The sequence below is a fragment of the Narcine bancroftii genome, chromosome 7 (genome assembly GCF_036971445.1).
Source record: "Narcine bancroftii isolate sNarBan1 chromosome 7, sNarBan1.hap1, whole genome shotgun sequence".
Classification (NCBI taxonomy): Eukaryota; Metazoa; Chordata; class Chondrichthyes; order Torpediniformes; family Narcinidae; genus Narcine; species Narcine bancroftii.
In genome coordinates, this window is record NC_091475.1 from 7,106,687 (window position 1) to 7,129,518 (window position 22,832).

Genomic DNA, 22,832 nt, shown 5'->3' on the forward strand with positions numbered 1-22,832 from the left:
CATCGCAGCACAAACCTTTCTACAAACTAAATAAAATAGTGCAAGAAAAAGACGTTTTGAATGCCTGATGGCAGAGACTTGGAGGGGAGACCGTCTCGGAACACAAGGTGCTGCAGGTCTCTGTGAGGGGCTCTGGACCAAGTGGCGACTGTCTGCCTTAAGGTGGACAAAAGTTCAAGAATTTCTCATTCTAAATGGAGTATGAAGTGAGAAGAATGGGACCTTTCCCTTTTTCTTCCCCTCTGCCATCAGATTCCTGAATGAAGCACAGACACCAGCTTTTTCTTGTACTATTTTAATGACTGGTTTCTGCGTAAATGATTGCAAAATAACAAATTTCGTGAAGATAAATTCTGATTTCAAGATGAGGAGACAATGAAAATGCGGGAGCTCTTGTTCATTTCAATCAACCAGTCCAAAAGGAGTGCAACTTTTAGATTTTCTGCGTCCATTCCGAAAAGGGCAACAGGAGAGAAAACTTGTTGCCACTTCGACCCCCCCGAGCACCTTCCCCGCAGTTCTAGGCGGCGCAGCGTCAGTGCGTGGCGAAACGCGCGGCAGAGATCGACAACCCATCGGACCAATCGGAGGCTGCACCTCACCCGTTGGCCCAATTAGCAGTTTGCGTGGGAGGGGCGTCCGCGCGGTTCAATGGATCAGTGTGGGAGCATTGTAGCTGATGAGTTGGATCCTGGTGGAGTTTGGAAATCTGTGCTGTGCCATGGTGTTCAGGCTGTCCGGAGACAGGATTGTTTCGCTGTGAAAGATTGCATAGAGGGTGGAAAGTGCATGGAGCACCTTTAAAGCACTTTGGGGCAAGTCAATTCGCGTTTAAGAGGAGAGCTGAGTTGGTTTCATTGTGTGTTCCCGGAATAGTGTCAACAGCTGGGAATTTAAGTGGTCCAGTACAAAAGAAAACTTTTTAAAAAATGTGACTTGTCTAAATATGAAGTATTAGTGGATTAATTAAATACCAGGGGCAGACACGTAACGAGACACTATTAGTCTGCAATATTATAGACGGACCACTTTGGCTGGATAAATAGTTGGAGGGCGTAACGTGAATTAAATGATCTTGTTGACAAAAATGTCGCAGAGTCGAGGGGGAATACATTTAACTTTTTAAAAAAAGATGAATGGGGTGATTCTGATGGTATTTAAAACTTCAGGGCATCTGCTTGGAAAATGGGATCCTTTCAGTGGTCTTTTCAGTGTGGCTGAAACTGTCCCCCCCCGGAATATTTGTACTGAAACTGAGTCTTCACAAATGAAGACTGGTGGAAAAGTAGATGTAACGTGGGGTGGGTCTGGCGGAGATCTATTGATCATCGTTAGTCAAGAGTCAGGTACTAATGCGTGGTCAATGCCGTGGTTTTATCGTCTCCAGAGCCCGACCTCAGTGGTGGGGAAGTCACCGGACGGTGTTCTGAGAGGCAGAATGACACGACAGTACGTGGGGATCGTTGTAGCGTGGCTTTGATTTCCCCTAATCGTGTGTCATGAATTTCTGGAGAGGTGACTAAGATTGGTGAGAGGAGGGCGGTCGACATTGCCTACATGGACTTTGACAAGGTCCTGCATGTTAGGCTGGTTCAGAAGGTGAGCCAACCAATTAGATACAAAATAGTCCTGGTGCTAGGAGTTAATATGGGTGTGGAGGGTTGTTCCTTTGCATTGTTAAATTTGCAGATTTGATGATAGAATGGATGGTGAAAAAAGTTATCTCGGATTACAACAGATTTTTGATCAGACTGTGCAAAGGAATGACTGGTGAAATTATAGTTGTGAATTACTTGAAATACAAGCTTCATTGAACTAGGTTGTCAACCATTCTAGTTAGTGGCCTCTTGCCTCAATTTCTTTTCTAAAATTCAAGCAATGCTGCTGTATGTGTGGGTTAGAAAGCTGTGAACGAACAAATAATGCATTATCATTTCAAAAACGTTAAAAATTGTGTGATGGGTAATGAACGGATGCAAATACATTGGAGGTTTGCAACGTCTACATTTTTATTCTTTAAAAGAAATGTTCTGTGAAGGACAAGATCTATTTAAGTTTGGGAATATGCAAGACAGCAAAATTAGAGCTGTTTGGGAGGTTGTTGAATTGAAGGACAGGTCCGAGTGATGGTCTCAGAATGAAATGAAGTCTGCCTGAGCAAGATTGAGCCATGCACACCAGTCGTGTTCCAGATCTCACAGGAGCCAGTGGAATTAAATCGTCTTAAATGTTTCCCATCGTATTTCAGAGAAAATGGCAGAGACTAAACTGGAAAGAGTTCAGCTCGGATACCGATGGGAGTCATGACAGAAGGCATTTCTATTTTAATTACCCTGGGTTAAAGAGAAAGTTTATTCTGTTCCTGTGTGTCTTAGGTGTGAATTTGGCAGATGTTGATACAAAAATCAAATCCATGGAAGGGGATACTGGTTTTGACGGCCAAAAGCTTGTCAGTGATTCAGTTTTAAAAAATATTTTGAAGGAGAGAAGAGGTGAACAGAATTAACTTGTTGATAGCTGAAGGTGCGGCCTCTCTTAGTGGAGTGATCTGAGCTCATGGATCCAGAATTGTAATGTTGTTGACTTTTGAGGAAATGAGGTTTCAGACAGAACCAGTGACACCTCCAGAGTCATTTGGTATATTCAAAAAATCCTGGTTTCTCAGCGTTAAAGTGTGGGAGAATCATTGGTATAAGCAAGAAAATGTCCAGGACAACATTTAGATCAATGATGATCTCATCGGGCGGAAATGCACTCAAAGGTCCTTTCGAAAGATTCATAATAGCACAAGAGGAAGCTGTTTGGCACAGCACCTCTGTTCTACTTTTCCTTGTTCTTGTACGTTTAATGTTGTGCTGACGAGCATTGCTGTGATGGACAGATGAAGTAATGGGTAATTGAGTAAGATGCATTCAGGAAACCATACACCAGCAAGAAATTGATTGTTTTCTCCAGATGATCACAAAAATAATCTGATGTATTCTGTCCTTTGCCATCTCACTTAGAGGAGCAGGGTTAACAGAAAGTAAATAACCAGCTCATGTGATATTGAGCAAGACAGATTATGAAAATTCAAATTTTATTTTTGATCATGGCTACTTCATTGAGAGAAAATTCATCGATGCCAAGCAGAAGATGCTGAGACCTGACTTGATGTATTATGTATCGTTCTCGTCACCTAGCTAAAGGAAGGATGTGATTAAACTAGACCAGTGGTTCTCAACCTTTTTCTTCCCACTCGCATACCACTTTAAGTATTCCCTATGCCATAGTTGCTCTGTGGTTAGTGAGGGACTGCTTCAGGTGGCAAGTCAGTGGAAAGAAAAAGTTTGAAAACCACTGTTTTAATCGCACCCAATTGACTCGTTATGTGCAGGGTTTCAGAACTCGAAAGGAAATGGGCCTATGACAATTTTTCTCAAACAAAAAATTTCAGTAACAATTGGGTCTAGAGCAGTGATTCTCAACCTTCCCATTCACATCCCACAAGCAATCCTTTTTTTTAAAAAACTTTATTTAAGATGTTATAACATGAAAAAATAGAAGATTACATTTAAAAAGAATAAAAGTAAGATAATAAAATTACAGTACCACATCGGTAAACTAAATAAACTAACCCCCCCAATAATTATTACACAACATTAATAACCTAACTTAAAATTAGTCTAACCCCCCCCAAAATAAAGAGTGAAGAGTTAATAAAGTGAACAATATTATATATAAGAAAAAAAAGCCCACTTACAAAAAAAAAGATAACCACAAGCAATCCCTTACTAATCACAGAGCACCGATGGCCTAGGGATGACTTAAAGTGGGATGTGAGTGGAAAAAAAAAAGGTTGAGAACCCCTGATCTAGACAGAACACAAAAAAGGGATTCACAAGGATGATACCAGAATGATAAGGAGAGACTAGATGGGCTGGGACTCTTTTCCCTGGAGCGAAGGAGACTGTAGAGATTTTGATGAAGTAGATGGTCACGTTCTTTTTCCAAGGATGGTGGTCGAAAACTAGAGGGCAAAGTTCATGGGAGGATCTGAGCGGCAAAGACACCATGATGCTTTTGCCTCTTTGCAGCATTTTAACAAAGATTCTGAGGTCAGAATCTCGGCTACTGAGGTGCTTAGTTGAAAAAATACATAATCAAAATGTTTTCCACCTATCTTTCTTTACTTCCTTTAATTCACTGGTAAATCCTTCCTTGATACCAGCTGACCTTTTGTAGTTTGCACAAAGTTTTCATGTATACATTTCAACAATGAGTATCATCTGATGTTTATCCTCAAGGAAGTTGGAGCAAAATCCGAATTGATTTCTTTCGGATCCATTGTCTCAAAGAGGCCTTTGCAATTGGTTCATATTTTATTTACTCTCTGAAGCAATGTGCTGGAAGCAGTTTTAGTTCTTTAAGCATTGCTTCAGCTTTGTTCAGCTAATTTGTTAAAATTCAAATGCATTTCTCAGGATCTTCGTATGAGTGTTTTAATGCTGTACAGCTCTTTGGCCTGACTCATCCATGCACCAGGAAAGCTAGATCCATATGGCTCAGGCTTTCCCATCCTAAATATCTTTTAAATGCCACATTTCTATCTTTAATTTAAATCTTTTCCCTCTTTCTTTAAACCATCTCTTGGACTGTCCCACCCCAGGAAAAAGACTGACCACTCACTTACCCTTGCGTGTGGTACTCACATTTTTTAAACTTTTCCTGTAATGTAGAAATATTGTGAAAAATCATTGCTATGGTGGTGGGTCACAGATCAGCTGCAATCTCATTGAATGGTGGAACAGGCTCACTTTATCACTGACTGGAACGGGAACTCAATGCATGTGGAATAGTGGGAGTTTATCAGTGTCATAAAATGACTGAGAAACAGGCTCTTTGGCCCACTGAGGCTGTTCTAATTATGCCCTCTCTGTCCAATGCTAGCCTATTTTATTCTCCCTGCATTCCCATCAATTTCTCTCTTTCACCTCCCCTCCTAGTGATTTTGACGCTCACCTACACACTTGGGGCAAATTATAGTAGGCAAATAATGCTGACGGACATACAGTTCTTTGGGATGTGGGGGAATACCTGACAGAAGCCCATGTGGGCCCAGGGAGACTCGTTAATTTGAGTTTTTAGTTAACAAAGATTTTGTTCTGGTTTATGATTTGTTTGCACAATCTAATTCTCACTGAATTTCATGACCTGTCCATGACTGTAAATTCTGATTCTGAATAATAAATAATGTGCAGGGGGAATCCCTGGTCATAAATGACCAGTCTTAAAAAAACCCTAGCTTTGTGCAAATTTGCCCATACGTTGTTAAAAGCTGGTAGTAATGATCAAATGTTTTATGATGTTCATTAATGATTGGCTGCAGTGTGTATTTCGTTAGTTTAATTATAGGCGGAAGTGAAGGACTATTCAATGAAATGAAATAATTATTGCATGTTGTGATATGATGGAGATTACTCCAGAAATCAGATTTCTGCCCTGTGGAAAAATCCACTTGGGAACAGTTCTCAGGAACGGAACTTTTACATGACTTGGGGATTACCTGCTTAACTTGGGGTTTTTTTCCCCACTGGCGAAATATTTCTTTGTAGGATTGGCTTGTAAGTTACCAGATTGCGTAAATCTGATGTCATTTTTATTTTGATTGAGAAACTGTTGTGAGGATACTAAAAACTAGTAGCCCTTTTTCCACTGGCACCCTGTCCCAGGAATTAACTGGGAATTTACTGGGACAGGGACTAGTGGAAAAAGAACACTGTTCGAATGCTGGCGTCAACTGATGTCATTTCTCACCAGGGATTAGCCACCTCTACCTCTTCTCATATCTCCAGTGTTTGCTGATGCAAACACCAGTGGAAAAGGGACAGCAGAAAGTCTCACATTTCCATTTGAAGGTTGAACTCTCTGATCCCCGGGGATGAGTGATGTCCCAGTTAAGGGTGGCTCAGTGGAAACTGCACAAAGAGCTTCCTATCCCAGGACACTGCACAGCCATTTAACTGGGGTGCCAGTGAATTAGGGGAAGTGATTTGTTGAACATGTTTGGATTTTGTAGTTTGTGGATTAAATGTAGTCCCTAATCCACTGGCACCCCAGTTAATTGGCTGTGCAGTGTCCCGGGATAGGGAGCCCTTTGTGTTGTTTCCACTGGGGGGCCCCCCCTTAACTGGGACACCAATTGCTTTTCCGCTGAACACAACTCATTCCTGGGGATTGGAGTGTTCCACCTTCGACTGGAAATGGGTGACTTTGATCTCCCTTTTCCACTGGTTTTGTCGACACACCAGTGTCAGCTGATGCTGGGGATATGAGTAGGGGTCGAGGTGGTTAATCCCCGGTGTGAAGTAATGTTATTTGATGCCGGCAAGCTGACAGTTTTCTTTTTCCACTGGTCCCTGTCCCAGTTAATTTCTGGGACAAGGTGCCTCATGTTAGCTAGTCCCTGTTATTCTGCAGTTCAAGATGCATGTTGTAATTACAACCTTGTTTAATGGCTCTCCACTGAGTAAATTGAAATCTATCAATTTTCTGCTTTTAACCTAACCTTGGATCAAAGTCACATGGTGAAAGCAGCCTGATCAGAATTCTGGCTATGTTTTGTTTTGGTTTACAACAACAATGTAATTCTGTAAAGAGACGATATCATACCCAAGGGCTGCTTGAGGAGAGTTCTACAGAGACCTGCCTTTATTCTTGAAATTTGAAATAAAGAATAATCCTTCCTCTGAACGGAGAGGGGAATTGAAATGTTACACAGGTTGGATTCTAAGAATCTGACGTCTGCAAATTTGCTACTGCCATTTATGATGTCTAATGCACTTTAATGGTTAGTTGTGGAATTGTCCATCTGCTTGAAGTGCCAGGAACTGGTTCCTGAATCAAAATAAGATTAATCCAGGAAGCCTACAAATTTAAAAGGCCTATCCTTTTGGATATGGGTGTTGAGGAATCATATGTTCATTACTCTGATCCTCACAGCACCAAACTATGGTTGTGGAGTTGCAAAACACAGATGTTCTTGTTCATGTGCTATTATGGAGCTATGTTAATAGTAATATTTAGTTGCATTTCTTATAAAAATGACTTAGTAAATTATAGAATTAAAATATTGTACATGTATTCTTCGAAAGTTATTTGTGGGCTTGTCAGGGTCGCAGCACATTTACAGAGAACCTTTGTACTCAGAAGAGAGTTCATTCTCAGAGTTCAGCATCTTGGAAAGACAGAGCTAATGGATCTGAAGTGGCCCTTAATTATTTAAGAACAATGGAGTGTTTGCTTTATTAAAAACTGAAGTATCTAAGTACTCAAGAAGAACTGTTGAGGAAACCATCTGTTTTTAAACAAAAGCACTTTAGCCTCTTGAACAGAGATGAGGTCAGAAGTTGTCATGGATATGGAATGGTATTGTAAAATGAACACAATAAAACTGATAGTCATGTGGTTTCCAAGAATTGGGGATGACCTCATTGATGATGTAACTGTCACATGATTTGATGAATATATTATCGAATTCAGATATTTTTGAATCAGTTCAGTTTGGAGAGTACAGAAGTCAAAGCCCTGCGACACAGGGGTTGGAACCTTGTGAAAGATAGGGTTGAATTGCAGTTACAAGAATAGGTACTGTTGTGTGTTACTCCTGGGAAAAGGGGAACACAGAATAAGTGGCTTTTGAAATAAGGAAGACCACTTTGCTGTCTCTTTGGACAAGAGGATAGAATTCTTCTGGGTCCATTTTTGTAAGGCCACTTCATTTAACCCTTGTCTGGGTTCCTGAATTCATCATGAAAAAAAAAATAGCCACATTTGCTGCCTCTTTGAAAAGAGGGCAGATATTTTTGGTATGGAAAACAGATTCCAAAATCTTAAGTAAAAAGAAGATTTGATCAGGGCAGACAGGAATTGTATTCTCCTTTTCACAGGAGGTACATTGGTGGCTCAAAAGATGGTCACTTCTATTTAAAGAGTATCTCTCAAGGCATCTCATTAAGAGAATTGTGAGTAAAGAGGCCAGAAGATGTGATTAAAAGTTCTTTATAATTATTTCTGAACTGAGAATTTAAGACCTTCAAGAAAGACTAAAATGATGTTGAAGTTTTAAAAATGGACTTTTCTGAGTGGGACTTGAATCACACACACACAGTATATTTATGGATAGTGGCATTAAATTCAGAGTTGTTTAGAGATAAGAAATGTTATGTTATTTGATAGTTTAATGAAAACTATTATTTTGAATTTATCACTGTCAGGTGAATTTTCCATTGCTGTTCCTTTGTTAGTACTAATAAGGTCCCTTTAGTCCCAAAGGAAAAAAAAGGCTTGTTAGTTCATAACAGTTCACCTCCGAGAATGAACTATGTTGCTACTTTAGAGACCATTAAAACATCAAAAAGATGGGCCTTGTATGATAAAGATAAATGCCCTCTCTCAATCTGCCCCTTTTCAAGCACCAGAACCCACGGAACTGCAGTGGGTGCAGGTAATTTTCCAGCCCAAGGGAAGGAGGAGGTTCTAAATATGATTTTGAAATGAAAGGAAATTAGCTTTATTTAAATGCTACGAATTGAAGATGATGTATTCAAATCGGAGTAACGTTTCACACTATTTCCCCTTTGAACCAATTCATACTATTTTTTTTTGCCAACATTACACCAGGAAAGCAAGAGACCATCATCTTGCTTCAATTTTGTTTATCTGTGAAAACTCTGGAACAGACATGGCTGAACCTTCCATGGCAACTGGGTTAATCTTGTGGATGAATTGTTGAATTTATTGTGCCATCTTCAACACGGATAATGAATACTGTATATGCTGGGGTATAGGACGACCCCAGAATTTCCATCTAAAATGTAGGTTTTGAGTGAAAGCCTTGGTATAACATGACAGCCCTCCCCCTTAAAATCTGGCAGTTACCACTGCCAGTTACACTGACCAGTGGATGCTGTTAAAAGCAATCACAATAATTTAATACCAAATTTGTAAAGATTTTAATTTTATAAGTTGTTTTTAAAATAAACTGTTGTCAGCCCCAGTAACAGGCTGCTTAAAGACTGTATGGAGCTGATGGCAGTCGGACTGGACGGATGGTCCCCACGGGGGAAGTCCTGAAAATTCTAGATAACTAACAGGACATGAACAAGATTGCATCAGAGCCAGTGGGAAGATGGCAGTGCCGTCAAGTCTTTGCTGTCAAAGTTTGGATATTAGACGTAGCGTGTAAGACGACCCTGATTTTAAGGCACCATTTTTAAATTTTGAGGATCGACATGTATGGTATGCAGAAGTATTAAACTAATGACTTTGTTTACATTTTTTGGATACCTGTATATTTTGTGGAGGTCACATAGCTTTAATCCTGTGACCTAGAATATCTTTCCAATACCTTTGACAGTTCAATGAAATGACACAATCTCCACAAGCCTTTCCTTTTTTAAAAAAACCTGCATACAATGACAAAATAAATGTTTTAGTTTTGTATTGTGTAATATTCTGAGTGTCTGATTTTCCTTGCAAATCACCCAAGGTCTGATCTCTGCCTCCTCTATTACCACCCCCTCCACCTGCTCCAACCTTAGCCATGTCTTCCTTGACTCTCTGGCACCAGTCCTTGGCCTGTGACTGCCACACCTCTCTGAATGGGCCTTTGTACAGCACAGCACACTTTCCACAATGAAATGTGCAGTATATTTTTCCGGTCGTAAATGAGGCTGCTTTAACAATACAACACACCCAGTTTTGTAATGAGTGTCATTGTTTCACATGGGTTTTTTTAACCCTTTGAGAGAAGAATTATTCCTTGATATGACAGCAAGAGCCTGTTATTTAATGTGTGGAAAACATTTACATTTTAACAACCTCTTTCACGAAAACTCTTTATAATTTGGTAATTTCCAGCCAAATAAATTCCTTTGAAGTGCTACCAATGTGTTATTTTTGATACATTGGAATAGACGTATGGTTAAAAATTGCTGGGACGAACTGCATTAAATCTAATAAATTTGAAACATCCTGTTTCTTTTAAAATTGATTTTGAATGTTGCTTTTGCTTTTAAATGTGATTGGACAACTGTATTGGGTGAGTGGATATTATGAAACACAGCTAAGATAAGGAGCAGGAATGGAGTAGACCATCAGAGAGGTGCTGAAACTAACAAGCAATTTATTAAAATGTCGGTGTGTAGTGCACACACTATGTGAGCATGGAGAAGAACGACACACACACCAAAGCCTTGGAAAACAAGACTGATTTGTTGCTCTGGCTGTCGCGCTTGTATGGGCCCCTGGCGCTGTCATCAGGTCCTTGCGTCATTGGAGCGCCGGCCTCGGATTGGCTGGCGTTCCCGCCAGAGTTTCCCATCTTCCTGCTGTGCAGAGGTCATCTGGGACGACAGCCGGTGTCATCCCCAGATCTACATGGTCACCGCGTTAAACAGCCATTTTGTGGACCCATATGCTTCCCCATGTACGGACCACTACAGATGATGTATATTAGTTATGATAAATTATTATATCTATGGTATGATGATGTGGGGGATAATCACCATCAATTAGATCAACTGAATGACCAAGTTCAATGTCGTAACTAATGTTTTTATTATTGGAAACTTGCCACGGTTATATCTGGACAGGAGTCAAATTCCCACTCTTCCATATGAAAGCATTTACACAAACCACACTTTCATGTATTATTTACTTAGATGAACAGAGTTACATCTGTAAAATATACTAATTGTCTATTGAAACAGCTTGCATGTGGAGTGACTACGTCTGACTGTAAACCCTGATCATTTTCCAGGTGTTGGCTTTTCTAGATTTGCAGCATGGTTAGTAAAACGCTGTTACTGCGCCAGTGATCAGGGCTGGGGTTCGAATCCACATTGTCTGTAAGGAGTTCTCCCTGTATGTTCTCCCTGGGTCTGCATGGGTTTTTCCTGGTTTCCACCCTCCGGGTCAAAATGTCCAAGTCGTAGGTTAATTTGGCGGCCTGGACCAAAAGGGCCTATTACGGTGTGATATGTCTAAATTAAAAGTGATGTTCAACAATTAACTTAAAGTTGTACATTGCATGTATGAGTTAACACAATGAGGTTTCAGTAAATAGTTTATTTAGCATCTAACTTGTTAGAACCTCTTGGTATGAAAAACATTTTGCCTCAACCAAAAGTTCCCAAAATAAAGAGCAAGATTGCATTCAGAAAGTTCACTTGGTAGGATTTTCAAATCAAGCAAGATTAAAGTCAGTTTACTTCACTATACTCAGTGTTTTAGATGCAGAGAAGATATTGAAAATTTCATTCATTCTACATGGTCTTGTTCAAAAGTTAAACCTTTTTGGATTTCTATCAGTAGGTTTTTACAACAGGTTGCAGGTGTTGTTTTTCTATTGAATCCTGAATTATTGTTGATGGGGAATTTTGAGAATACAACTTCTAAATTATCTTTATCAGATTTTCAATTGAAATTTGTTAAACCAAGCTTTGCTGATAGCAAGGAAAGGTATTGATGTTACTTGGAAATCAGATGTTTTGTTGACATTAGGAAGATGGCAAAGAGGTTCAAAGTTGTATTCTATTAGAAAAAAAATTACATATAATTTGAGGGGTAAATATTCGATATTTTTAACAGATGTGAAGCTCGTATGCTCGAAATTATAAATAACTCCTCTGAATCCTCGAGACTGGAGAAGTCTTCCTTAAAAAAAAATAGTTTTTTTGAGAAATGTTTTAAAAAAAATTTTTGAGCGTCTTCTGAAGCAATCCAATTCAATATATAATTATGTTCACTGTATATTATAGTAATTTATGTTTTTTTAGTCGGGGTAGTAGGGTTGGGAGGGAGGGATTAGTTGGGGTTTTAAATGTTTTTTTCTGTAGTTTTTTTCTTGTCATATAAATCATTATGTATTTAAGTTTTTATTAATTGTTATATATGTGTTGACTTTAAAGACTATATTCAAAGAAAAGATTAAAGTCAGGAAGAGAAATTGCTTTCTCAAACCAGTTCAGATCACATCATTAAATAGTTCAAATTCACTACATTGTTCTTTGAGGAGCAGTTTCACTGTTAATGGGAAATGCTCCAAATTCCAGTCTGAATAACTTGCCCAAGCAGCAAAGGAAAATGAGTCTCAGATGTACTTGTTCCATGCTGCTCTTCTGCCAGCTGAAGGTGATTCAGCCCTTAATAAAAATGTCCATTTCCCATTGGATTTATTTATGTGTGCAGGAGACTAGGCTTTGCTGTAAACATGTACGAAACAAAGGTGCTTCACCATCTTGGCCCCACGGCACAGCATTACCCCGAGGAGCCAGAAAACCTGGACTAGTTTCCATATTTTGGGAGCTACCTGTCATCACCAGCAAATATTGATGATGGGATGTACACCTTGAGTGTGCCAGCACATTCTTTGGTGATTGGAGGATAAAAATCTATGAATGAAAAGACCTCAATCTTGGCAGCAGTGCCCCGCACGTTTCCACATATTTTTGGCGGGGGCTACCTACTGAAGTGCAAGAAAGATACCAACAAAAATTCCTCCAAATCTACTCCCAAGCAGGGGAAGTGAACCAATATCTGCATTCTTTGCCAAGCCATCAACCCAGCATTGAGTTGATTATGTTCAGCTGCCTTTGGATGGGGCGGACCTCTCATTTAGCAAGCTGACACCAGACTCTCAAAATGGGCTGTCTACTCACCATCTCCTTCATGGTAGAAGATTGCCAGGTGGTGGTGGAAATTCTTCAAGCACATTCTCAAAGGTGTTCTCATCGCCCAAGATGGCAGCACCCATGCTTTGCATTGGACCACGGGTGGATGCAGACATTAGGAAATCGTCGGTACAGGATTTGGCATGAGAGTGGGAGAATACTGCCTCGTTGAGAAGGAGAAGCCTGGGAGATGACCCAACAGGGAAGGTGACCACAGCAGCTGAAGGACTTGCACAGGCTGTGGGCTGCTAGAGGTGGGCTCGTGGGAATCGGCTATTGGGACCGTGATGCGAGAAGGTGCTGAGGGCAAGGAGGCACTGAAAAGCGTCCTGATCATATTGGAGGATTGAACCTGGGAGCTTGGGTTTGCCAGTGGATCAAACTGGAGGTCTGTGCAGGTGTAGAGTCTGTGGTAACGCTGGAGGTAAATCCACGGAGACTGTCTCTGAAAGGATTTTCCTTTGATTCTATCTCTTATTGTTGGGGCACCGGGCAATGCTAGTGGCACCACAGAAGGGAAAAGTGGACCTATTTTGTGTGCAGGGAGACCCTAGGTCATGAACGTCTGACTTACGGACAACTTGTACTTATGAACAAATTGTGCCCCCAGTTCACGAATGTGCTCCTTCTGGTATGCAAGTCATCGATGGAATGAGAATAAGTATGAACTTTTAATCATGATTTTTTTCTATCTAGACTGTTTTAAGAACTTTTTCTTTATTTCGCAGTATTAAGACAAAAGTTTGACTAACTGATGCTGAATAAGAACCGCATGCACCTGTTCCAACTTGTCTACAAATTTGACTTAAAAGACAGACGTAGGAATGGGTCTCCCTGTATTGTATTCTGTCTTGGTATCTGACTGTTAATCAAATCAGATATTATCAGATAGTGGGTTTGTACCAGCAGAAGTGCTTCCATTACAGCAGTGTCACAATTTTTTTAAAACATATAGTGACATCTGGAGTCACGTGATGGAGTAGTGGCCGGACGGTGAAAAGTCGGGAAAAACAAAGGAAAACACAAAGGCACAGAAATAAAAGTTACAGAAAAGTGAGTATAAAGGTGGAAAGAAGATGGCGACAAAAAAAGAAAAATCGAAAGCAACGGTAAGAAGAGAGGAAGAGAAGACAAAGGAGGAAAAAGGTGAAGGCCTTACCTGTCCGAAGAGGCCCGCTGCGGAGAGAGAAACCCGCTCCCTCAGGTCGGTAAATAATGGACTACAAAAATGGCTCGCAGAGCCGAGTAAAAGTGCGCAACCGCGCATGCGCGATGCGAATGAAAAAAAACACACCGACGGGAGGGGGGACCAGCTGGGGAGTCGATCTCCACAGCCGGCAACGACAGCTGCAGAACACCTGCAGCAAGAAGAGACCACAGAAGACAATGGAAACAAGAAAGAAGAGAAGGAAAGGGCACCAAAGAAACAACAGATGGCCAACCCAGAGGAAGAAGAAGAGGAAGAGGAAGAGTACAGGGAAATAGAAGAAGAAAAGAAAGGCAAGATAAAGGATATACTTTCTCTTATTAAAGGATACATGGAGTCATTTAAAGAATGGCAAACACAGGAATTTAAGGATTTAAGATAAAGAATAAACAACACAGAAGAGAAAATAAATAAAATGGAGATGACCTTAACAGAAATGGGAAAGAAAATGGACAAGATGGAAGAGCGGGCAGTAGCAGCAGAAATGGAGGTAGAAGACTTAAAAAAGAAATTGGAGAAATCTAATAAAAAAACTAAAGAGACACAAGAACTACTAGCTCAAAAAATAGATACAATGGAAAACCATAACAGAAGAAATAACATAAAGATAGTGGGCCTTAAGGATGATGAAGAAGGCAAGAATATGAGGGAGTTTATAAAAGAGTGGATCCCTAAGACCCTAGGATGTCCAGAACTACAGCAAGAAATGGAAATAGAAAGGGCACATAGAGTATTGGCCTCTAAACCACAACCACAACAAAAACCAAGATCTATTGTAGTAAAATTCCTAAGATATACTACAAGAGAAAAGGTACTGGAGAAGACAATGGAAAAAGTAAGAGAGGGCAACAAACCACTGGAGTATAAAGGGCAAAAAATCTTCATTTATCCAGATATAAATTTTGAACTCCTAAAGAAGAGAAAAGAGTTCAATACAGCAAAGGCGATTTTATGGAAGAAAGGGTATAAATTTATACTAAAGCATCCAGCGGTATTGAAAATATTTATTCCAGGACAACAAAACAGACTATTCTCGGATCCAGAAGAAGCACGAAAATTTGCAGAACAATTACAAAAATAGACTGAGGGAGGAAGACGGGTAATGAGAGTAAAAATGATCACGATTGATATGTATGCGGGTAAAGAGGTATAAGAGTGAATAGAGACAATGAGCATACATGAATGTATCTGTACTTAGAGGAAAATATAGATAGTATAGACAAGAATTAATAAGGGAAGGTAATGGAATAGAGAGAATAAGGAGGGAATTAAAAGAGTGACCTTTGTGACATATGAAAAGTGAAATCTTTTCTGGGGGAGGCGGGGTGGGGGGAAATAGCGGTCACCGCAAAATCAATTGACGCTTGCGAGTGGATTCGCAAATCCAAATGGAGAGGGGAGATGTGGTTGTCCGACAAGGGATAAAGGACAACTCAGGAGGTGAAGGGGAGATTGGGGATAAATAAGATAGAAATAGGAGAATAAGGAAAATGTTGGATGTTGTAGGAATGTTGTCTTATAAAGAGTTGAAAATAAGAAAACAGAAATGGAAAAGGAGGAAAGGTAATGATGGAAAAACGGAAAGAGAAGATAAACAAAATATAAAAGGGCTACGCTGAACTATATGTCTTTAAATATTAATGGAATACATAACCAAATTAAAAGGAAGAAACTACTAAATTTAAATGAATAAATGTATTCCATTAGAAAAAATAACATATAGGTTAAGAAATAATATTGAAATATTTGAACAAGTATAGGAGCCTTACATTAAATACAATAGCGAAAACCTACCGGGGACAAACATTACCTAAGTTGATGGAAGGAGAAGGAAAGAAAAGAATGGACTCAGTAGAATTTCTGGTGTAATTTTGTTGAATGACAACATTGTCTGACTGGCTTAATGCAACCTAGATTGTATACCTAAAATGGATGAGAGGGGGGGGTGGGGGTGTGGTTTGGGAGGAAAGGGGGGGGGAGAAAAAGTCACTGTATATGTGTGAAAAAGAAATAGTGTATATCATGGCTAATGTGATTTATGGTGTGAAAAATAAAAAAATTAAAAAAAAAAACAAAACAAAAAACATATAGTGACATCTTTACTAAATTCTTGATGTGTAATAACTAAAATTGGGGAAGAAATATCCTGAATCGCAGGTGCATGGAAATCAACCGAAGTTGTATAAGGTGCACATCATCTTTCTCCTATGTTCTGTCAAGTATGTCCTCGCTCAGCTGCATTGGCCAGATCAGGCACAGCGCTGGAATGGATGCAAATCATTTCTCAGCAGCAAGGACTGGGAGTGAACTTTATATCAGCCTCATTTTGCCACCAACAGAAATGGATCATGCCCGAAATGAACAGTGAATTTTAACAATGAATTTGTACAAGTTGGGCAAGGTCGCAGCCCAATTCTTAAGCCGAGCAAACTTAAATGAGGTTTTTTTTTAACTGTGATTTGCAAAATCATTTTTAACTAATTGAGTAATATAATTACAGCACAACGCTGTTCCAGAGCCAGTGACCAGGGTTTGAATCTGGCCCTGTCTGTAAGGAGTTTGCACGCTCTCCCTGTGTCTGCGTGTGTTCCCTTCAGGTTTTTCTGGTTTCCTCCCACCGTTCAAAAACTTACCGTGGCTGTAGGTCAATTGGGTGTAAGTGGGCAGCACAGGCTCGTGGGCCAAAAGGGCCTGTTACTGTATGTCTAAATTAATATTTGTGCCATGCAGCTTGTTTACAGAACTGTTTTGGATGTAGTGATGTTCTCAGTAGCTTTTTATCTCACTCTGCCAATGGTGAGTGTTGACGATGATGCCACCCATTCGAGACTCTCAAGTTGATGAAACAATATTTTTTTGCATATCTGAATGCTTCTCCTCCATGTGTATTGCTTGTCTGTATGTGTGTTATTTCTGGTTTTGTGTTTGCATGTTTTGCACCGAGGACCATTTGTTTCGTCATGTTGTACTTGTTCAGTCAGATGAAAATAAACTTGAATTAGTCAGGGAGGTTTCAAAGATGGTTTAATATTGTCCGTGAATATTATAAAGTAATGCTCAAAGGGAAGAGCATTCTTGGCGATTCTCAGATAGGATATGGGGTTTGAAGGAAAGAATTTAATGTCTGTCTCTGAAACCTTGAAAATATGATGATCCCTCTGCCCAAATGACTTCCTCTTCTGAATGTCCACCCAGCATTGACAGGCATTTAGTTGCAGGATTCTTCTGCAATCAGATGACCATAAACTTGACTTGACAACAGGTGGAGTTTAAAGCAGTGGGAGCCAAGTCCAAAGACCGATCTGTTCGGTCTACATCAGCTACTCCAGACTTCGAGTTAGTTGTCATTTTAATTCTCCTTTCCCTTCACACCCATCACCCATTATTTAATCCTGTTATGAACTCCCATTAACTACCAGTTCTGGGTAGAAAATAAAAACTCCTGTTTCGTTACGAACTGGGCAATATATTCTCTGTCCCACCCACTTCCCTTGACCAGGAACTAAAATCAGTTCTTGTGATAGAAAACTATTTAAAATGTTAAAAATCTGTTAATAATTGACATAATTAGCCACTTTGACATTTTAAAACACATCATTAGTCTTGAAGTGGAAGAAGACATGAGGCATGACCTTGAGCTGCATTTGAAGTACGCTCTTGTAAGGGCTTTGAATCTTGTTGGTAGTTAAAGGTGGTGTATGGTGTGTATGAAAATGGATGTATGCTTGCTTTCAACCTTTAGTAAGGTATGCATTGCATAAATCATTACAGCATCATACTGGCCTTTCAGCCCACAAGATGCATACTAATCTATGTAAACCTAGCCCACAATAATCTAACCCTTCCCTCCCTCACACTCGTTACCATCTTTTTTTTTACATCTATGTGCCTATCTCAAAGTCTATTGTGCCAGCTTCTTCCACCACCTCCCCGGCAATGTTTTCCACTGTCATCTCTGGCACCGTCCCAAGGGTTGAGGTTTCAGGAACTTGTACAGGACAAACTTTATACATGTAGAGGCAAACAAACCAGTTTGGGGGTGAGTTTGATGGGCTGTTTGAATTAGTACCTCTACATTCCCCTGTTCACATATCCATTCTTTATTCCTTGGCCTTAGCTGAGCATCCCAGCAATGCAGGTGTGGAGAACATTTAAGCCAAGTCTAATTCTGTTTTTGCTCGGTGTTCCAAATGCACTTTCCACTGTAGTTTCTCAATAGATGACTGATGAACAAGTTTTAATTTAGTTTTATGATATTTGAGTTTCAAGCGTGACCTACCTATCTTTACAAACATCAAACACTATAAACTTGACAGTGGGTCGAGGTGAGTTTGTGCCCTCTTGGCCCTTGGAACAGAAGCAACTCCACTGATTACTATAGCAATACAAAATAGGTTGCTACTATAAGCAGATAAAGCAATACTCCTTACACTGAAGTCATCTGTGCAGAGGCCAGTATTTGAGATTTATAATTGTTGACATTTCTATTATCGCAAACCACAAATGATGGTACTCCTCCCAGCTATGGTCATGAAGCATATCCTTGACTATTGTGTGCGTGTGTGCACACACGTAGGCTTTTGGAGACTGATTTCTTTTAAACTGAAACCAGCTGCCGTTTGAAGACTGTGTACAAGCTTCTCAAAAAAAAAAATCTGAGCAATGGAAGCCGGCTGTTTTACCTGTAATTGGAAACTCCAGTTTATAAAAGAACATTTTGCTCGGTGCCTCTCGAATCATTTCACTGGTGGTGCCTGAAGTGAATGTGAACCATGGGTTTACTAAAGGACAGGGTATTTAAAGTCAAGTATTTTTGATAATTTAAGTGGAATATCTAAGAGGGTGGGAACTCTGAAGGAGAAAGCAGTGGTAGGAGATGGATGAATGGTGGTGGAAGGAAAGAAATCAAAACACGGGAATCCCTAGAGGAACTCAGCTGGAATTGCAGCGTCCACAGGAGATAAATACATATTCCCAATGTTTCCTTCATGAGCCCTTCCTCATGGGGCACAAGAAAGAACCGAGTGATGAGACATGATGGTGGGAGGTGGTGAACTCTGGTAAGCACTTCACTTTTAAAGCAGTACACAAAGTTCCAAAACCCTGCCATCACACCTACTTGTGGTCAGCTATCCAGGACGCCAACGTAAGTAGTCTGTACACTGCCCTAAGCTGTGCAAAGCTAATGGTCTTGCTGCCGCATCTTGACCGAGATAGCTTTTGAGGAGCATTCCCCCAACTTTTCCAACTTCCCAACTTTTTCTTGAAACGCTTTGCAAGTGCTACCACATCAATGTACTTTATTTTCTCCTCATTTTCTTCCATCATGACCATGCCCTGATTTTTTTTTTTTTAAAAAGTACCAAATTATGTCCTTTGTGGCTGTATTCAAAAGTATTTACCTGTACAGCAGACTCCATGTAAAACCACAGAATTGCTAGCGGAACTCAGCGGGTCTTGTGGTGCCTATAGGAGGTAAATATATATAACTGAAGAAGTTATTTTGCATGTTCTAGTTCGGTGTAATAATTTTTCATCAAGATCTTATTGCTGATCAAATTTACAGCCAGACAATTGTTTGGCATGGGCTGTTTTCCCATCCTATTCATGATTTCCTCTGAGGTTTCCAGATTATTTGCTATTCATATGCTGTCTCATAATAACATTGAAATCAGCTTCAGTGTGTGTCTGCACGCATAATGGAGAGGCCTTTTCTACCTCTTCAATGTTGTCTCATTGCCTCCTCCGCCTTGGCTGAGCTACAGTTTGAGCATATGGAGTCACCTGCGTCTGTTCCACTCTGACATCCACCTGGGTGGCCACCCCACTACTTGGCCACCATCTCAGCTCGAATGAGAATTTGCAATTTCAGCATCTGGCGGGGAAACGACTGGCCGTTCAAAACCCGAGAACCAAGTAGGGGAGGAGATGGGGAAGGGAGGGGCGAAGCAGAGGAAGCGAAAAGACCAAGAATGGGAGGCAGGGAGTGTGGAGGAGGGGAGGGAGTGGGGAAAAGAATTGTAGATGAAAGTCAACCAATTAACCCAGTAGCCAAGGATATTGTGACCTCTAAAATAAATTTAAATCAAACCTTGGAGGAATCCTCCCAGTGGTAATTTTTGGTACCTCTTTCCCGCTGAGGCTAAACCTGACCATGGTATAGTTTTCTTCTGTTGAAAACCCCCATCTGAGCTATGTTGAACAATTCATCATCTCAGAAATCCCGAATGATCTTCCTTAAAACGCCATCTCCCTCGTGCTCCTCCCCCATCCACAGCCCCGCCAACCACTGCATTTCCTTTAGGTCTTCCTTGTACTTCCAAAGTCCTGCTTCTGACCCCACCTTCCTCTCCTTCACCACTGCCCTCCACCACCTGCTAGAATGCGAATCTGGCCAAGTGTCGTGCAGGATCCTCAATCTTCATTTGAGTGAGACCTTGATCATGTCTAAGTTTTCGTGCCTGTTACTGTGCATTCAGCGTTTTGCTAGATATTCGGCTCCTTAAACCTCGATCTTTTTTTTTAACCAAGTATTGGTTGGGAATGGGTTGCAAGTGGGAAGATCTGAAGCTTTGAAATCAGGTGATAATGACATTCTAATTGATACTTTTAAATACAACTTCTGCCCTGCAGACAGTAGTGCAGCCCTTTCTTTTCCATCTGGACAGCAATGGTGCCTCTTGAGTCTCGTGTGTTTTAATTTCGAAAGGCATAATGGGCTCTCTGTGCCTATTTTCGTTTTAAAAGACCTTGTTCCCAGGTGATGTGGCACAAACTGAGTGAGTTATTCAAATAGAAACAAAGATCACTTGTTGGCCATTGACAGCAGGTATGGTATCACGTCTCCCTCGTGCTTACCTGATCATGTGACCCGTTCATCAGTCCTTTCCCCAAGGCTTTGCGTTAATGGTCCATTATTCTCAGCCTCCACTTTTAAATTCGACTGGAGGTATTTGTACACTTGTTTAAAAATAACATCAAGTTTTTTTTTTCTCTTGTGATGTCGCACAAAGCTCGGTATTTTGAATGCAACTCTGCAGACATGTATTCAAGAGAAGAATAATTAAGTTGTTGACAGCTATGAACTCAGTTTACATTAAGTCAAAACCTTCTGGAAAGTGGAGATCCAAGGACAAACTTTAAAAAAAAATTCAGTCACCTATAATTAGACATTTCCACAGTTTTAATGTGTTCTGAATTATTCTGACCTTCTACTGTTTACCCACCTTTTTTTAATTAAAAAAAAACACAATTCTAAAATCACACTGTATCACATAAAATGTAAGAGAAAATTTGATTATGAACTGACCATTGGGTTTAAACTGTTCTGCTTTGTTAATTCTTTTCGAGATTTTGACTTGTTTTTTCATCTCCGCTCCCACCCAAGTGTTCTGAGAACTCCTTGTTTACATTCTACAAATCATCTCTCTGGTTTTGTCATTTACTCAACTTGTCATGATTTTTTATAAAGTCATTTTTCATGTTGTACACATTTTTAGTCTGTGTAATTATTGACACTGTAATTATTAACAGCATGGAAGGAGGCCATTTGGCCTGTCTCATTCATTCTGGCTCGATACAGGAACAATCCACTCAGCTCTACTTTCCCCGCCCTCTTTATTGACCTGCAAGTCCTTTCTTTATGATTACTTGTCCAGTTTCTCTCCAAGCCCTACAATTGATTCGGCACCACTGTATTCTGGGTCTGCATTCCAAAGCACAGTAGAAGTCCAGAAATCCAGATGCTAGAAATGCAGATCACCTGAGAATCCAAACTTTTCAGACACTCTCAAACTTTTCAAATTCAGCGGACTTTTGTCCGTGCGTGCGTAAGGGCCACAGTTGCCATTTTGAAACAAGCAAACAAACTGTGACAATGCTATAATTTTGTCATATTTCAACACACATAATCACTTTCTGTGATCACTCACTGTTGTGTGGTGAAACCACTATTGTACATATTTGTCACGTTAATGACATGTCCTTTCTTAGCTGACCCTGCTCTCACTGGCTGGCTTGTGACTCCTCCCCTTTCCCCATAAAGGTTGTCCTGCCACAAGCCTGCCCCCCCGTTTGAATCCGACCAACGCAGGGATGCTGTCCACCTCTTGCAAATAAAAGCCTTCAGTTTTGGCAGCTTCAGTTTGTGTGATTGATTGTGCATTGCGTTGGAAAAAAAAATAACTTTTTTTTCAGTTTCTTCTGTAAATCACCTTCATTCTGTGCCTCAATTCTTGTCCGTAGTTTACACCTACCTGTCTACACTCAACATGATTCTGAATTCTTTTTAGATTCTCTTTTCCCCGTGCATGCCAGACTTGTCCAATTCTGTCCCTAATTATTGTTTCCAAAATTTCCCCACCACGTAAATAAAACAGATTCTTTTATAGCTGGTGGGTTTATCACATCACACTTTTAAATCTTGGGAGTGTCAATAGCAGTTTTCCTGTTTGTGAGCACCATCTGTGGATGTAGATGTTTATACGGCTATGACCAAGCCTTCCTCCCTTCTCTCATCAGTTGACCTTTCTGGAATCACCACAAACAATGAATTCCCTCATATACAATTTGACTTTTCTATGACATTGGCATTTGTAGATAATTAGGTGAAGCACACTCAATGAATGCTGTGACAGATTATGTTGTGTTTGTTTTGTATATAGATGTGTTTTTGGGAGATAAATTGGGGAAGGTTTGTTAGTGTAGGTCACATGCAAATACTTTAAAACATCTTATTTAAAACACTGGAGCTCTGCTCGTGTTAGACATGTTGGTGCTAAGAGCCTTTGCAAAGCTTTGGAGAGTGACCAAGAGACTTTGCTAATGGATTGTTGTTTACAAAGAGACCACAGATGAAAGAACTTGTCGGAGCTGCAGATTGTCTGGAGTTGAACTTGCTGTTCTAAGAGGGT

The 22,832-nt window shown here is 40.2% G+C and overlaps 1 protein-coding gene and 1 long non-coding RNA gene across 3 annotated transcripts in view; one reads left to right on the top strand and one right to left on the bottom strand.

The window, feature by feature from the left end:
* The first annotated feature begins 655 nt into the window (after window positions 1-655).
* tmem45a (transmembrane protein 45a) overlaps window positions 656-22,832 on the top strand; it is a 53,762-nt gene continuing 31,585 nt past the window's right edge. Inside the window, exon 1 of one of the 2 annotated variants that reach the window (XM_069888722.1) lies at window positions 656-815. Coding sequence is in view for 1 of the 2 variants with exons in the window: in XM_069888721.1 (XP_069744822.1) it covers window positions 1,580-1,599 (20 nt within the window). In the remaining variant the exon portion in view is untranslated. Of the gene's footprint in view, window positions 816-1,482; window positions 1,600-22,832 lie in introns of those variants that run through there. The other variant, XM_069888721.1, reaches the window with a different exon arrangement.
* On the bottom strand, window positions 10,790-20,840 carry LOC138739755 (uncharacterized). The gene is made up of 3 exons (XR_011342393.1): window positions 20,779-20,840; window positions 19,323-19,386; window positions 10,790-11,024 (listed from the first exon to the last, which is right to left on the bottom strand). It is a non-coding gene; the product is annotated as an uncharacterized lncRNA (long non-coding RNA).